Raw genomic sequence first — 13,602 nt, forward strand, 5'->3', positions numbered from 1 at the left:
GGCCCTCGCGCCAGGTCCCATTTAGGCTGCCGGGGGGCCCGAGCAGCTGCCCCCTCCTTCAGGCCCTGTAACCGCACGACTCCGTAAACTCCCGGCGAACCGGCGCGGGCGGAACAAGGGCGGGCGACGTTCCAGCCCGAGCGGCCGCCCAAAACCGCGGAGGGGGGCACTCACTGATTCTTTGCAGGAGAGCGAGTTTGTATCGGGGAAGAACATTTGCGCTCATTTTATTTTCATTTTTTTGTGCTCAGTCACCTGGGGACCCGTAAAGGTGACCCTTTTATTGCGTTTCTCTCTGGAAGCCCCGCTTCCCCCCGCGTCAGATTTATGAATCTTTTAGCTACGTTATTATCTTTTATTTGTCATTTCACCCCCCGTTTCCCGCGTCCTGTGACGTTCGGGCTGCTCTATTCCTGAGGGTCGGTTATAACCCGAGAGGCTGGCCTGTGTCCCCCTCACTGCAGGCCTCCGTTTGCGAGGTCCCCCATCTACCTGGGCTCGTGGCCCCCAGCCCCCCAGCAGCTGCAGCCGCCGCCGGCCCTGGGCTCCTCTCCCCCCTTCCTCTTCGCCGCAGTATGATCCCTACGGGTAGGTCCCTCAGTGTGGCTGCCATCCTTACCCGGCAGCATGGCTATCGGCAGTCGCAGTGCCGGTTCGCAGTGCCGGGAGCGCTAACCGAAGACACGCTGCATGCCCTTGTCCATGTCTCCCATCACAGGCATGGTCTGATTGGTCAGTTCGCCTGACATGTGATCTCTCACTGCACCTCTAACAGCTAACGGCTAACGCAGTGCGGCCCCTAACCATTTCACTGACCAGGCTAACGCGTGGTACAGCCTGCTAACCTAGCTTAGCAATCTAATGGAGAGTCTGAGACACCGGGTAATGTTCCCTGTAACAGTGTTGTGTGTTGAGCTGAGCCATGAAAGGGCACATTTGTCAGGGATGTAAATTCTCTCTGATGGTCTCTGGGGTTTGTCGCCTCTCCCCCGATGATTCTCTGGAGCATCGTCCATCTCCTCGTGGATCCAGGCAGCCCTGTGGCAGGAGAGGGCATCATGTGGCTGCCATGGTCCTTTTTGCAGCCATCTTGCAAAAAACAGTCATCATGGCTCGCGCTCGGTAATAATGACAAATTAGGCGCCGGCCGAGAGGCGCGGCACTCACTCCGGCATTCGGGGCCGCCGTCTGACAGCTGGTGATTAATGGCTGGTATCGGCTCTGGCGGCGGGTGGGGTGGGGTGGTGCGTAGTGCCGGGGGGTGGGGGGGGGGTCCTGGAAGACGGATCCTCTGCGTACGGATCTGGCGCGGTGCGTGCCGTGGTGCCGGATGAGCAGAGCTGTCAGTCACCCCTCCATATCCCCCTAAACGCGGCTCTCCAGGGTCGATGCAACTGGCCAGAGAGAGCCCCCCCCCCGTGCTAGATTCAAACCAGGGGGGGCTGACAGGGGTAGGTATTCACGCTCCTGGCCTTGATTAACGTTCTCCGATCGTATCTGGCTGTTGTGTTTTTTGCACGTCAGTCTTGGTTTGGTGGCAGCCCGTTTATCTGATTCCGACGCTGCATCAATGTACCGTGCCGGCAAGGCCGGGGTCGAAGGTTAACCCGGCATCTGGCATTTTCGGGAGGGGGAAGAGGAGGAAGACGAAGTGGGGGACAAATCAGTCGGAGCATCTCTGCGCCTGCAGCGGCCTGAGCCTCGCATCGGGGGGGGGGGGGGGGGGTTGCGTGAGAAATCAAACATGGCTCATACATAATAAATAATCTCTATGCTCCCACCCCAAGCCCATCATTGTTGTTCATATTGTCCCCCCCACACTTTATTCCCTTTGATGTGACAGCATGTCTTTCAGGCTGCACTCAGATGTGGCTCACGTGAGGGGGGGGCTATGAATGTAATTAAAGCGCCCTGACAAAAGGACTGACAAACCCCCCCCACCCTACCCGGGCTCTCGGGTCCTCCAGATGACACTCGAAAGCGGGAGGTTGACAGACTCCTCACTCTGAAGGCACATGCCCCCCCCCACTATATCTCCCCCCTCCCACGAAGAACGTGCCAGAAAGCGGGTCCAGCCGCCATGGCCAAATGAGCCTGCCCAAAGACCTTCGCCGGGTCCTGATCATTCCCTCTCCCTTGTTACGGTTTTGTTTCTTTGTTTGTCGCTCTGCAGAATGTCCTCGTCTCCTGTTTCTTTCTGTCCGCTATTTTCAAGTACACGTCTTTTTGGCCGCTGGCGCAGCTTCCATCGCTTTTCGCGGTCCACGGAGATCAGACCGGGCACCATGCTCTGCCGTCGCCGTCGATATTGCATCCTCGCCGTAGCGTTTCTGAGTGTGTATCACCTGAGTGGAGGTGGGGGGGGGGGGAGGGTCTGCCCAGCATTGCCTTGTACACAGGCGGCCATAAACCAACCAATAAAGCGAAAAGAAACCTGCTGCTATTGGCTACTGAAGGGCAGGTCGGCTGTTTGAAGGAGTGTGTCCCGGTGTTCAACGGAAGGGGGCGGATTTTGGGAAAACTAAACGATTAACAGGAACCTTTGAATCCCAGCACCTCCTCAAAGCTGCAGGAGTGTCACAGTGGTGGGGGCTGAACAAAGAGGGGGAATGAAAAGCACGATTTTAATAAACCTATCAAGCAAATGAAAAGCTGAAGACAGAGGAGAAATTCTTCGGGAGAGGAAACAGTGTTGCCAAATAATTCATTTCTTACCTCCTTAGTAAGTAAATTTGCTAAATAAATAAGAGGCACTTGAATGTGAGTCGTCAAGAGCTGCCGCAAGCTGGGGGTGGGGGGGTGGGGGGACAGCCCATGCGAGGCAGGGAGACGTGTGTGATGAATGGCCGATATAAATGGCTTTTCTCCGCTAGAGCTGTTTCATGTGCTTGTTTTTTATTATTAATATATTATCATTATTGTTATTAAGCATTAAGCATTTCTCTGGAATTAGAAGTACTTGCCCACCCCCCCACCCTTTGGGTTCTTATATTCAGCCGAGCAGCAACAGTTTAAGTGCTCTCCGGGTGCTGGAACGGGGTGGGCGGGACCCAGTTCTCCTCTTCAGAACCCTGTCCTAGACGTTTGCATGGGAACGCCCGTCTTTGTGCCACCAGAGATCAGCGCCAAGCGTTACACGCACCAGTGCTCCCGTCCGCACTGTGTCAGGAGCCGCTTGGGGTGGCGGTTCTTCCTGATTGGCTGTCAGGGGGACCCACCCAGGGTGTGACAGGCTGCTCCGTCGCCAAGGGGCGGGGCTTGAGCACCGCGTACGTGTGGCATGCTGTTGTCCCTCCCTGCCACTCCCTCTGGCGAAGTCTAGTGCCCCCTGGTGGCAGCCATCTCGGCGCCTGCTGAGACCCCCCGAGGGACAGAGGAGTGTGTCACACCATGACGGGGGTCTGGCCCCGCATGCATAAATTAAGCACAGAGAGGCTTTTAATGGCTTCTCTTTAGACATGAATTTGTAATAACTTCAGCCCCCTCCCTGAGTTACACACACAATGAGAGCCTCTGCAGGTCCTCTACTGTTTCTGATCATGCCTCTGGGGGGGGGGGGAGTGACAGTATTTATCCACACCTCTTAAGGTTACCTTTTTAGACTAGTGTGAATTACAACTAAAGACCCCCCCCCCCCCCACCCACTCTTTCAAAATTTTCCCTTGTCTGGAGATTACAGCCTCTCTCTCTCTCTCTCTCTCTCTCTCTCTCTGCTGGGCCCTTAAAGCTTGTGTAAGCAGCAGCAGACCCCAGATAAGACTCTGCTTTTAGCTGTGGGGGGGTACGAGGCTTCTTGAGTGCCCGCTGCCCAGTTTTTGACCCGCCGGAGTCACATGACATTAACAGGTCGTTATGGCGGATGGTACTTTGGGGCTGGAATGGATTTGAATCTCCTCTCTTCCCACCCAGGAAGCCAGAGAGGAGGATGAAGCAGCCGCGGGTGGCGTGGGGGTACGGATGGTTTATTAAATTATTTTCAATCTTATTTATTTTCTTGCTGGAGGCTGCCTGGAATGTGTTGCCAAGCCCCCACCAAGGTGGGACTTTTCACAGAGTCGGAGTGACTTTGGAGATGACAGTGAAAAATGGGGGGGGGGGGGGTGTAGACTGGCACACCCGACAGCTGCAAGCCGAGGTCCCTTCTGGAAGGTCTTTGACATTTCCTGGCCATGATTTAAAAAATAGTCCCCCCCCCCAAAAAAAAAGTCTCATCATTGCCACTATAACCATTGTGTCCTAGAATCCCCAACACTGTTTTGAAATGTAACCCCCCCCCCCCCCCCCCCCGTAACGTAACACTTCTTTAGTAGATTCCATTTCACATTGCCCCCCCCCCTCCCCTTAATGGTTCTGTCTGCCACAGCGGGATTCCTGTCCCTCATTGGCTGGCCAAGCTGCCTGGCTGCACTTCAAGCCAAGCAGCTGACATCAGAGCCCCTGGAGTCTGCTGTGGTTGACAGCCCCCCCCCCCCCCCCCCACCAGAGTTACCTTGTGCTATTTTTGTACTGACAGCTGATGGGACAGAGCCCCTCATTGTGTGCTTGTGTTTTTTTCTATTTTCTTTCGGGGATTGGGGGGGGGGCAACATATAAATCACCTGACATCCTGGGGGCCGTCGCGACTAGGTGAGCCGCTAGCGTCGAGTTCTGTGGTCGCCATAGCGACCAATCACATGACGATGCGGTGGGTGGAGGGTGACGTGTCTGTTCTGGTGAGACACCCTGCCGAGGGCCTTGTTTTTTATTAACCCCCCCATTGTCTTCCTTAGCCTGGAGAGGTGTATATTCCGCTTTTCCAGCGTGACGTTACGGGTTTGTTTACCTGCTTACCTCTGATGACATCGTCTCGGGGAGGTGTGTCTGTCCCGAGGATCCGATGTGCTGATAGTCCCATGTGGTGTTTGGATCGCGCCGCCTGACCGCTTACGGAAGGAGCCCCTGAGACGTTCAGTGAATGTCGTTATCGCAAACGGTATCACTGCAGTTAATCTTAAAAAAAAAAAAGTAATCTCAGGTTTGTCAAATCAGTCCCCAAATAGCCTTTTATAAAAAGCAGCATACTGCATGGGCATTTTCCGTCAAAGGCACTGTGGCATGGCAGGATCTCGCTGTATTTTTAGGTCGGGATCTTTCCAGTGTCAACTAGGATTGTCCATTTCCTTAACCTGACAGCATCCGTTAATTGCTTTTTTTTTTTTTTTTTTTAAATGCTTGACATGCTCAGTGGGTCTCTGGATCCCCCCCCCTCCTCAGTGATGCTTTGGTATTCCCCTGTACGCAGGCAGGGAAGCTACCCTGGCACGAACCACATGGGGATGATGGGGGCCAACTCGCCATACAGCCAGCTAGCAGGGAACAGCTCTGGCGTGATGACATCACAGGTGCCACCCTACAGTGTTCCGCCCACAGGTAATGCTCAGAGTGACCAGAAGGAATTGTGGGTAATGTGTTAGTTTGAGGTTTATTCTACAATACTGTAGAATTCAGTATTACATTTTGTATTGTATTCTACAATACTGTAGAATGAGTATTTCTTCATGTTTTAGTTTTTAATACCTTGTATTTCTGTTATTCTCCTATAATCAATTAATTAGGTTACTTTAATATGAGAACCAGGACCCCCAGAGAAACTGTTCAATACAACCACCAGCCCTGAAAATACACCGCACCACCTAGACCTTGAAATCGTACTTATTTCCTACGCAAGACGGCAGTTTAATGGAAAAATGTTTCTTTGTCGGATGACTGCAAAGAGGATCGGCAACGCGAGCCCTTGAAGCCCCGAAACAGCCTTCTTTGTATTGTTTAACAAAAAAGAAAAACTGTACTGTCGAAATGAAAACAAATTTCACAAAGCAAATGAAGCTTCGGTGTGGAATGTTAAAAAAAAAAAAAAGTTCCGTCGGCACTGCGTGTCGTTGGGTGACTCGTCCCCACGTCTTTATCCAGCTTAGATTAAGGCCTTTGTAGCTAAATAAATCAATAAAATTCATAGGTCTGTCCAAACCTTTATCTCTCATTGCCAAGTATAAACTATCAGAAAGTGCTTTCCTGAAGGGTACCGATTTGTGCTAACGATATCGAATTGGACTTAACAGCGCCTTTCACAGGCTGGTAGTTGTCCCACTTAGCCGGCCCCGATTGAGTCCTTGCATTTGCTCGCCTGAGGGAAAGGCATTTTTTCCAGTCGAGGGTGGAGTGCTTTTCAAGGAAAACAACACAATTATTGTGTCTAGTACATGCAGCATAGCTTAGCGTAAAAACACGACTCGCTTATTTGTTGGCCCGACAGGTCTAGCTGAAAAGATTCAGCTTGCAGCAGCAGGTTAAGGTCCATAAGGGCTCGAATGTCCGCTCTGTGTTGACCGACGAGAGTGTTAAGTTAAACTGGGGTGATGCTCGAAAGTGTGATTGACACAGCATGTGCCCACACTCTCGCACACATTATATGGATATACTTTATATAGACATATTCCCGTTTCACAGCAATTAACAGTTTCTAACAGAAATGGATGAAAATTAAGTGTAGACTAATCTGTCCGCACCCCGTCACACATACGTACGTTCACACACTGCATGTAATGATGCGTGCCCCGGTCTGATCGCACATTAACATGGTGCATACACATGTAGGAACATGTAAGAGACACGAACAAAAGCACGTAAGGCTGTGGACGGCTGCGCACACATTGCGTGCCGATTACGGTGGGAGGGAGGGAGATGCCGCCCCCAGCTGTCCTGCTTAGGAAGCATCTTCTGTGACGTCCCTGCAGTCCTTGACATTTACAGTGCCGAGTGATGGGCTGACATCGGACAGGCAGTGGCTTCCCAGGTCCCACCAGTACAGGGCGCCCTTTCTCCATTTTCTTTTTCTTTTTCGCCTGTGGCTCCTTGAATGGCCTGCAGGGGGTGCTGGTGAGAACATGATGGCTGCTGACTCGAAGCAGAAAACTGACAACAAGGAGGAGAGTGTTCCAGCTACAGAGACTGCCAAAGCTAAGGTATGAGCATGATGCTGTTCTTTCTCTCTCTCACTCACACACACACGCACGTTTATCCTTTCTGGGTTAGCACTAAACCCTGTGCCGTTATGACTACTCAGAACAATGACCCATAGGGGTGTATATAAACCCATAGGGGCATAGTCTGACCAAGACTACATGTCCCAGCATGCTTCAGGATTGAGCATGCACGAGGACAGGCTTGTATTAGCATTTAACGGTGGCTGGGTGGGTGATGACGGCTGGTATTTAGAACAAGTTTACGAGTTGGTTGAAGAACTGCGGCATTTATTGAAGTCAGACGGTGGATGAATTACTGGCCGGCACTTTCAGAGGGCATAGGCTCGTCTGAAGTGATTCCTCTGGGCAGCCGTCCCCTCAGCGGTCTCTGCTGACAGTCCCAATGTTTCCAAATGCTTCATAAACAAAAAAGGGGGGCTATGATTTTCCCTTTAACCCCCCATTATCGACTGACCTTTATCTGTGAGCCCTAATTTTTCATGCGCGTTTCGGCCTCGTCTTCTCGCCTCGGCCCCCGTCTCGCTATTTCCCCGATCGCCACAGAACCTCCGAGGCTCACCCGGCGCCGAGCGGAGCACGTGCGTGTTTCCATTTAGTTTGTGCATGTGCGCTTTAATCCCTCGTGCTTCACGGCGCCACGTGTCACTCACAGTGAGACTTCGGCGCTTCCCGTGACAGTGCTGACAGATCGGAATGCTTTGTGACGGGTCTCCAGGCTCGATGTCGTCCTAGTGCTTACTGTCCTCACCCCCTCCTGCCCCGGGGTGACATGTCGGCACTGGAAACCCCTCCCACAGCCCCCCCCATTCCCCCTTCTGCTCTCCCACTGATAGCGAGCTTTTGCTGATAACACAGGTTCACGCGCTGAATTATTCAGAGCAGCTGGAGCCTCCTGAAAGACCGCGGCTTCCCTCCGGACGCTGCCGGCCCCCGGGAGTGTGCTGAGCCCCCGCTATTAGCCGGCCTGCTCTGCTGATGCTCGCACTGCGGTCTGGCTGCCCGGCCAGCAGGGGGCGATCTGGTCCCAGTTTGTCACATGAGGAGGAAGACACAAAAGACAAAATGGGGGGCTCTCGCTCACTGCCGTCGATGCTCACCCTGCCTTTCTTCCTTCGCCACCACAGGATGGATACAGCTCTCAGTGTATGTCTCAGCCCCCGACTCCCGGTGCCCTGCCCGTCCCCTCCCCGCTGTCCCCTAGCCCTGCTAGCCTGTCCTCCTACCACGGCGATGACAGCGACAGCATCAGCAGTCCTGTTTGGCCAAAGACGCCATCCAGCCCTGTAAGTGGTGCCTCATTCTCTCTTTCTTCTTCCTCTTTCATTTTGTCTGTGTGTGTCTGAGTAGAAACGTGGAGGTATTGAGATTCGACCCCAACCCTCAGTGGAGGAGTCCTGGCAAATTTTTTTGGTCCCCCCCCAATCTCCCTTCTCATTCTCCTGTCCCTTCTGGCTCAGAAGTCCAACTCCTCGACCATGACCGGCGAGAAGATCGGCCGGCTGTATGAGATGGGTGGCGAGCCGGAGAGGAAACTCTGGGTGGAGCGGTACCTCTCCTTCATGGAGGAGCGTGGCACACCGGTGCCAAACCTGCCCGCCGTCGGCAAGAAGCCCCTGGACCTCTGCAAGCTCTACATGACGGTGAAGGAGATGGGTGGCCTGGCAATGGTGAGGCCCGGCAGGGGCCGACCGGCTCTGTCGACGCGCCGACCGGCTCTGTCGACGCGCTAAAGGGCATAGAAGGGGCGCGCTAAATTTAGCGGGATGCACAAAGGGGGGCAATCCAGAAAGGGGAGAGCTCCGGTGTCCTCTTGGTGCTGAAACCCCCTCCCCCCCCCGACAGGTGAACAAAAATAAGAAGTGGAGGGAGCTGGCGGGGGCGCTCAGCATGGGCACGTCCAGCAGCGCCGCCAGCTCGCTGAAGAAGCAGTATATCCAGTACCTGTTCGCCTTCGAGTGCAAGGTGGAGCGCGGCGAGGAGCCCCCGCCGGAGGTCTTCGCCATGGCCGACGGCAAGAAGCAAACCAAGATCCAGCCGCCGTCGCCCGGTGAGGAGGCCTTGGGCCGTCTCAGGGAACCTTCCGGAACATACGTGACGCGTCTCCCTTTGATTCGGGTTAATCTGTTGTGTAATTTTAGCAAGCCTCGCGTTTTGGGAGCCACAATCCCCCCCCCCACCAGAATCAGCAAGGGGGGGGGGGGGTGTGTATTTCAGCACTAAGGGGTTTTTTTTTTTTTTTCCTGAAATCCAAGAATTCTCGATAGCAGAAGAAAACCCATTGAAGAGGGAAAAAAAAACCTTTCCTGGGTAGGAAGTGGCAATTATATCAGCATCGCAGCTGGGTGCCTGTCACCGGGCTGCGTGTCTCACGACCCCCCCACCCCCCCCCCCACCCCCCGAAATGTATCACGCCTATCCGTCCATCCTGCAGGCGGTGCCTCCCCTGCTTGGGCAGAAAGGGGGGGGAGGCGGGGAGTGACGGGTGACTATAAATAGCTGACGTGATGTCACGGGGAGAGCCGTCGGGCAGCCAAGAGGGGGATTCCCCTCCGGATGATTAATGGGGGCGGAGCCAGCATATACACCGAGGTGACCTCTGGTGAACCCAACGTTTGCAGCCATGGTGGTGAGGCAGCAGCTTTTTTATTCATTTTTTTATTAGCTCGACTCACCCCCCCCCCCCCCCACACACACACCTTCTCCCTTCAAATATAAAACTGAGGGCACTTAAGTGCAAGGCGCCCCTCCCTTCCTGCTCTGTCTGAGCACGCCTGCCCTTTGAATAATGTCCATCCACTCCACCTCAACAACCGCTTTGTTGTGTTTTTTTCTTTGCTGGAGGGGGGAGGCACGTTTCCAGTGTTTTGCTTTTTGCAGTGGTGATGCTACCACCTGTCATCTGCCTGCCAGAATAATCCCACAATTCCCGAAACAAACCCTTCCCCACAGCGCCCCCTGCAGGGAGCCTTGGTCCCGAAGGCCTTTTTCCATCCCCTCTGCCGAGGACCCAGTGTGCTGTCAATTATTCAGCGTCGATATGAATTTTTAAAGTCAGTCTCTGTCCCATCTCTGCCAGAGATTTTTCCTGACTAGCGTAGATCACCAGGATATTAACTCGTGTTTTTATGTGTTGAAGCCGGGGCTTTTGATTATGTACTTTTGACTGAGGCTTCGTAAAAGGGTTTGGCTTCTCTATTCTGGGCAGAGACCGTAGATCATCTTCTGTGTGTCGTGTGTTCAGTGGGCGAACTCCTCACTGACAGCACACAAGGAACAACACATTGAGTCAGAGCTGGGCACACGGCTCTTCCGCTCACCCACGCCCTCCAGTGGCCAAGTCACGTGTGCTTTATTGTCATACCATCCATATCCAGGTATGGAGTGGCACGAAATAGTGTCCCCCAGAACCTGGGTGCATCATACAAACAGCGAGTGACGGGGGAGCGGGGTTCTATCGGAGCGGGCTGGATACTAGGGGTTTGTGTACATAGTACCATGTGCATGTAAACAATAAGTAACACAGCAGCAGAGTAACCGATGGAATTAAAATAGTGACTGATAGTGAATAGGTAAAAAACTTGTGATGTTCTGGAGGGGATGTGAAGTGCAGTTTGTTGTCCAGTGTGTATTATTAAATCAAGGTTGATATCGACTCTTCAAACCAGGAATTAGAATTTGCTGCCATATTGGAAATTAGTGCTATTCAGCAGTCTGCCTGCAGGGCGCCTCTTTCAATGCTCCCTCTTCTCCTCTTCACTTGCTCCTTCTCTCCGCTCCTCCTCCTCCATCTCTCCAGCCAACTCTGGCTCCCTCCAGGGCCCCCAGACTCCACAGTCGACAGGGAGCAGTTCCATGGCCGAGATGCCGGGAGACCTGAAGCCCCCCACCCCGGCAGCCACACCCCACAGTCAGGTCACCCCGCTGCAGGGCAGCAGGTAGGTGGAGTACCAGCATCAGCACATATGGACCTGCCTCCCAATCAGATCCAGAGACAGAACCAGAGGACTGCCGTCATTTACAACCTGACAGCCCGTTATTTCAAAACAGATCCTTCCCCAAACCTGCTCTTGCAGAAATCTGCATTTGCGAGCGAACAAATATTAATATTGCTTGCCGCTCTTTTAATTGTCACGATTGCTTGGCACGTAAACATTACTGATAAATAACTTGTAGCCTGTTTGCGGCTTTGAGAACACAAATTAGAATGTTGGCAGAGCACTACGTAAATAAAGCAATTTAGGAAACGTAAGTGCCCACAGTTGATTAAACAACCTATTTTAAAACAACGTAATGAAGAATTCATTTAGACCGAGTTACATGACCTCGGTATTTTATTGTGACGACTGCTCGGGAGTGATTATTTATGCTTGTGTTCTGTTGCTGAATTTGTGCACGTCGGAGTGTCCTGCTGTATTTGTGAGCTGCTCATTCCGATACCAACGTGGAGCACAGAGGATATTACCCGGTATTCGTGTGAGTGGGTAGAGCGATATTCAGTGTTCAAAATCACAGATAAGCCTTTTAAGTCCTGCTAGACATATTATCGTTCATATTTATAAAGACCTTTATTCTTAAAATTAACTTTTAAAAATAAAGCATTCCATGATTTGCCCGTTAGCAGCCGTTGTGTGCGTACCTGTATATATATTTGAATTCGAATTATAAATATGGTAAGTGGATTTTCTTCTACAGTTGTGATAACTGACTAAAATGCAGTTTAGATTAGATATTGTTAGGATGCTTGCTGTGTTAATCACTGAAATTAATATGTGCTTTAATAATAGGCCTAGACGTAGCCCCCTGTCGTGATTTAGGTGCGGTTTAGCTCACAATTATATGAGTTACTGATCATTACTACAAAGCAAAAATAATATCATGCATCAAGACTGTTTTTATATTGTAACCATAATATCATAATATATTCTGTATAGTGGTCAGATATTGAAAGGTTAGCGTCAAACAAACCTTTATTTTACTTATGTAACCACTGCTAGTTGTATTACTATATATAGTAATAATGTTTTATGAAACTATGTTTTAATGTTTTTGGGAGAGTGATTGAGAATTAATAGTATTTATTTGGGAATCAATTGGAAGTCTTAACAAGAAAGGAAATGACTGTCAGCAAGGGACCGTGAGAGAGACGGTTAAGCCTTTGTGCGCTGTGTGCTTGTGGTCAGTGTGGTGATTTGCTCTGGCCGTCACGTCTGAATCGTCCCTGACTCTGCTGCACCCCCTCCTCTGCCCCACGTGTCACAGGAACAGCACTGTCAGCGTGCAGGACCCCTTCTCAGAGGTCAGCGACCCCGCCTTCCAGAAGCGCAACTCCTCGACCCCCGGCGCCCCCTACCCTCAGGGCGCCAACATGTCGGACGTCATGATGCGGATGCAGTTCGAGGCCAACAAGGACCCGTTCACGGGCATGAGGAAGGGTGAGCTGGCGGGGGGGGGTGCTCTGCGTGCGGCTCACGATCGATCGGGGGGGCACCCAAGGGCAGATGCGACGCCCCCACTTCCTGCAGCGCTCCGACTATCAGCCGGGCTGATCGCTGGCAGTCTGCTGTATGACCTTCAGCCTTTATCCTCCCCTTTCTTTCCAAGAACACTGGATCACAGTGGGTCAGACAAACCTTAAGCATTATCTCACCCTACTCTTTCTGTTTGGAATTAGCTTTTGCTGGGAACGTTACAGCCTCAGTAGGAATGCCGGCTTTTATTACGCTTTGGCAGCTAAGTAAAGCTCTCTGCGGCAGCATCCTCAGTCTCCCCTGGTCCTTGCTGATTATCTGCGTGGAAGTGGCGCCCCCTAGTGAAGGCCAGCGTCCTTGCAGAGTTTTCTGAGCAAGGCCGTGCTGTATGTAAAATCATGTTTCACTTGTGTGAGAGTAGAGAAGCTCTGACACTGTTCTATAATGTTCTGCTTGCCCTCAGCTACAGGTGTAGGCCTGTATGTTCAATTATTTGTGTATTTGTTTTGCATGTATTAATAAGCGAATGGGGTAAGTTTATTAGCTAGTGGGAGTGGATAGGCCAGAAAATGTAACTGAGGGTGTGCATACAAGATGCACGCGCCTGATTGGCTGATGCGACCCTATATTTTTCAACAGTAGCGGGCGCCGAACCTTTCATGTCGGCACAGATGCCCGGTAGCGGCATGCAGGACATGTACAGCCGAGCGCCATCCAGTGCCATGGCCGGCCTTGGCATGGGCCAGCGTCCGCAGTACCCTTATGGGCCCGGATACGACCGGAGGTGAGCCAGGCCGCCGTGTGCGTGTGAGCTCTGTCATACCTCTCAGCCAGTAAAGGGAAAATCCAAGCTTGCTGGGTTGTCATGTGGTGTAACCCATGTCTGATTGGCGAGGGCCTTTTGGGTTTGGTCAGTCAATGTGATCCCAGCTTCCTTTAATCTTAATATCTTCAATCACTTTTATCAACATGAGGGAAATAGGGGAGCATTAAGTATTACTAACTTCATTTTTACGACTCAGTGATTTGATGATCATATCAATCTTATTGTTATATATCTGTGAATATATGTCTGTTACATTGGTAAAATACTATAATTAATGAGTGTGGAG

The 13,602-nt window shown here is 51.9% G+C and overlaps 1 protein-coding gene across 1 annotated transcript in view; it reads left to right on the forward strand.

Moving 5' to 3' along the window:
* arid1b (AT-rich interactive domain 1B) overlaps window positions 1-13,602 on the forward strand; it is a 103,846-nt gene that overhangs the window by 85,157 nt on the left and 5,087 nt on the right. Inside the window, 10 exon segments of the mRNA XM_072698973.1 lie at window positions 429-588; window positions 3,910-3,951; window positions 5,282-5,409; window positions 6,907-7,001; window positions 8,147-8,305; window positions 8,480-8,689; window positions 8,865-9,069; window positions 10,819-10,957; window positions 12,282-12,454; window positions 13,130-13,274. Of these exon segments, the coding sequence (XP_072555074.1) occupies window positions 429-588; window positions 3,910-3,951; window positions 5,282-5,409; window positions 6,907-7,001; window positions 8,147-8,305; window positions 8,480-8,689; window positions 8,865-9,069; window positions 10,819-10,957; window positions 12,282-12,454; window positions 13,130-13,274 (1,456 nt within the window).

This window comes from Paramormyrops kingsleyae, chromosome 14 (assembly GCF_048594095.1).
Source record: "Paramormyrops kingsleyae isolate MSU_618 chromosome 14, PKINGS_0.4, whole genome shotgun sequence".
NCBI lineage: Eukaryota > Metazoa > Chordata > Actinopteri > Osteoglossiformes > Mormyridae > Paramormyrops > Paramormyrops kingsleyae.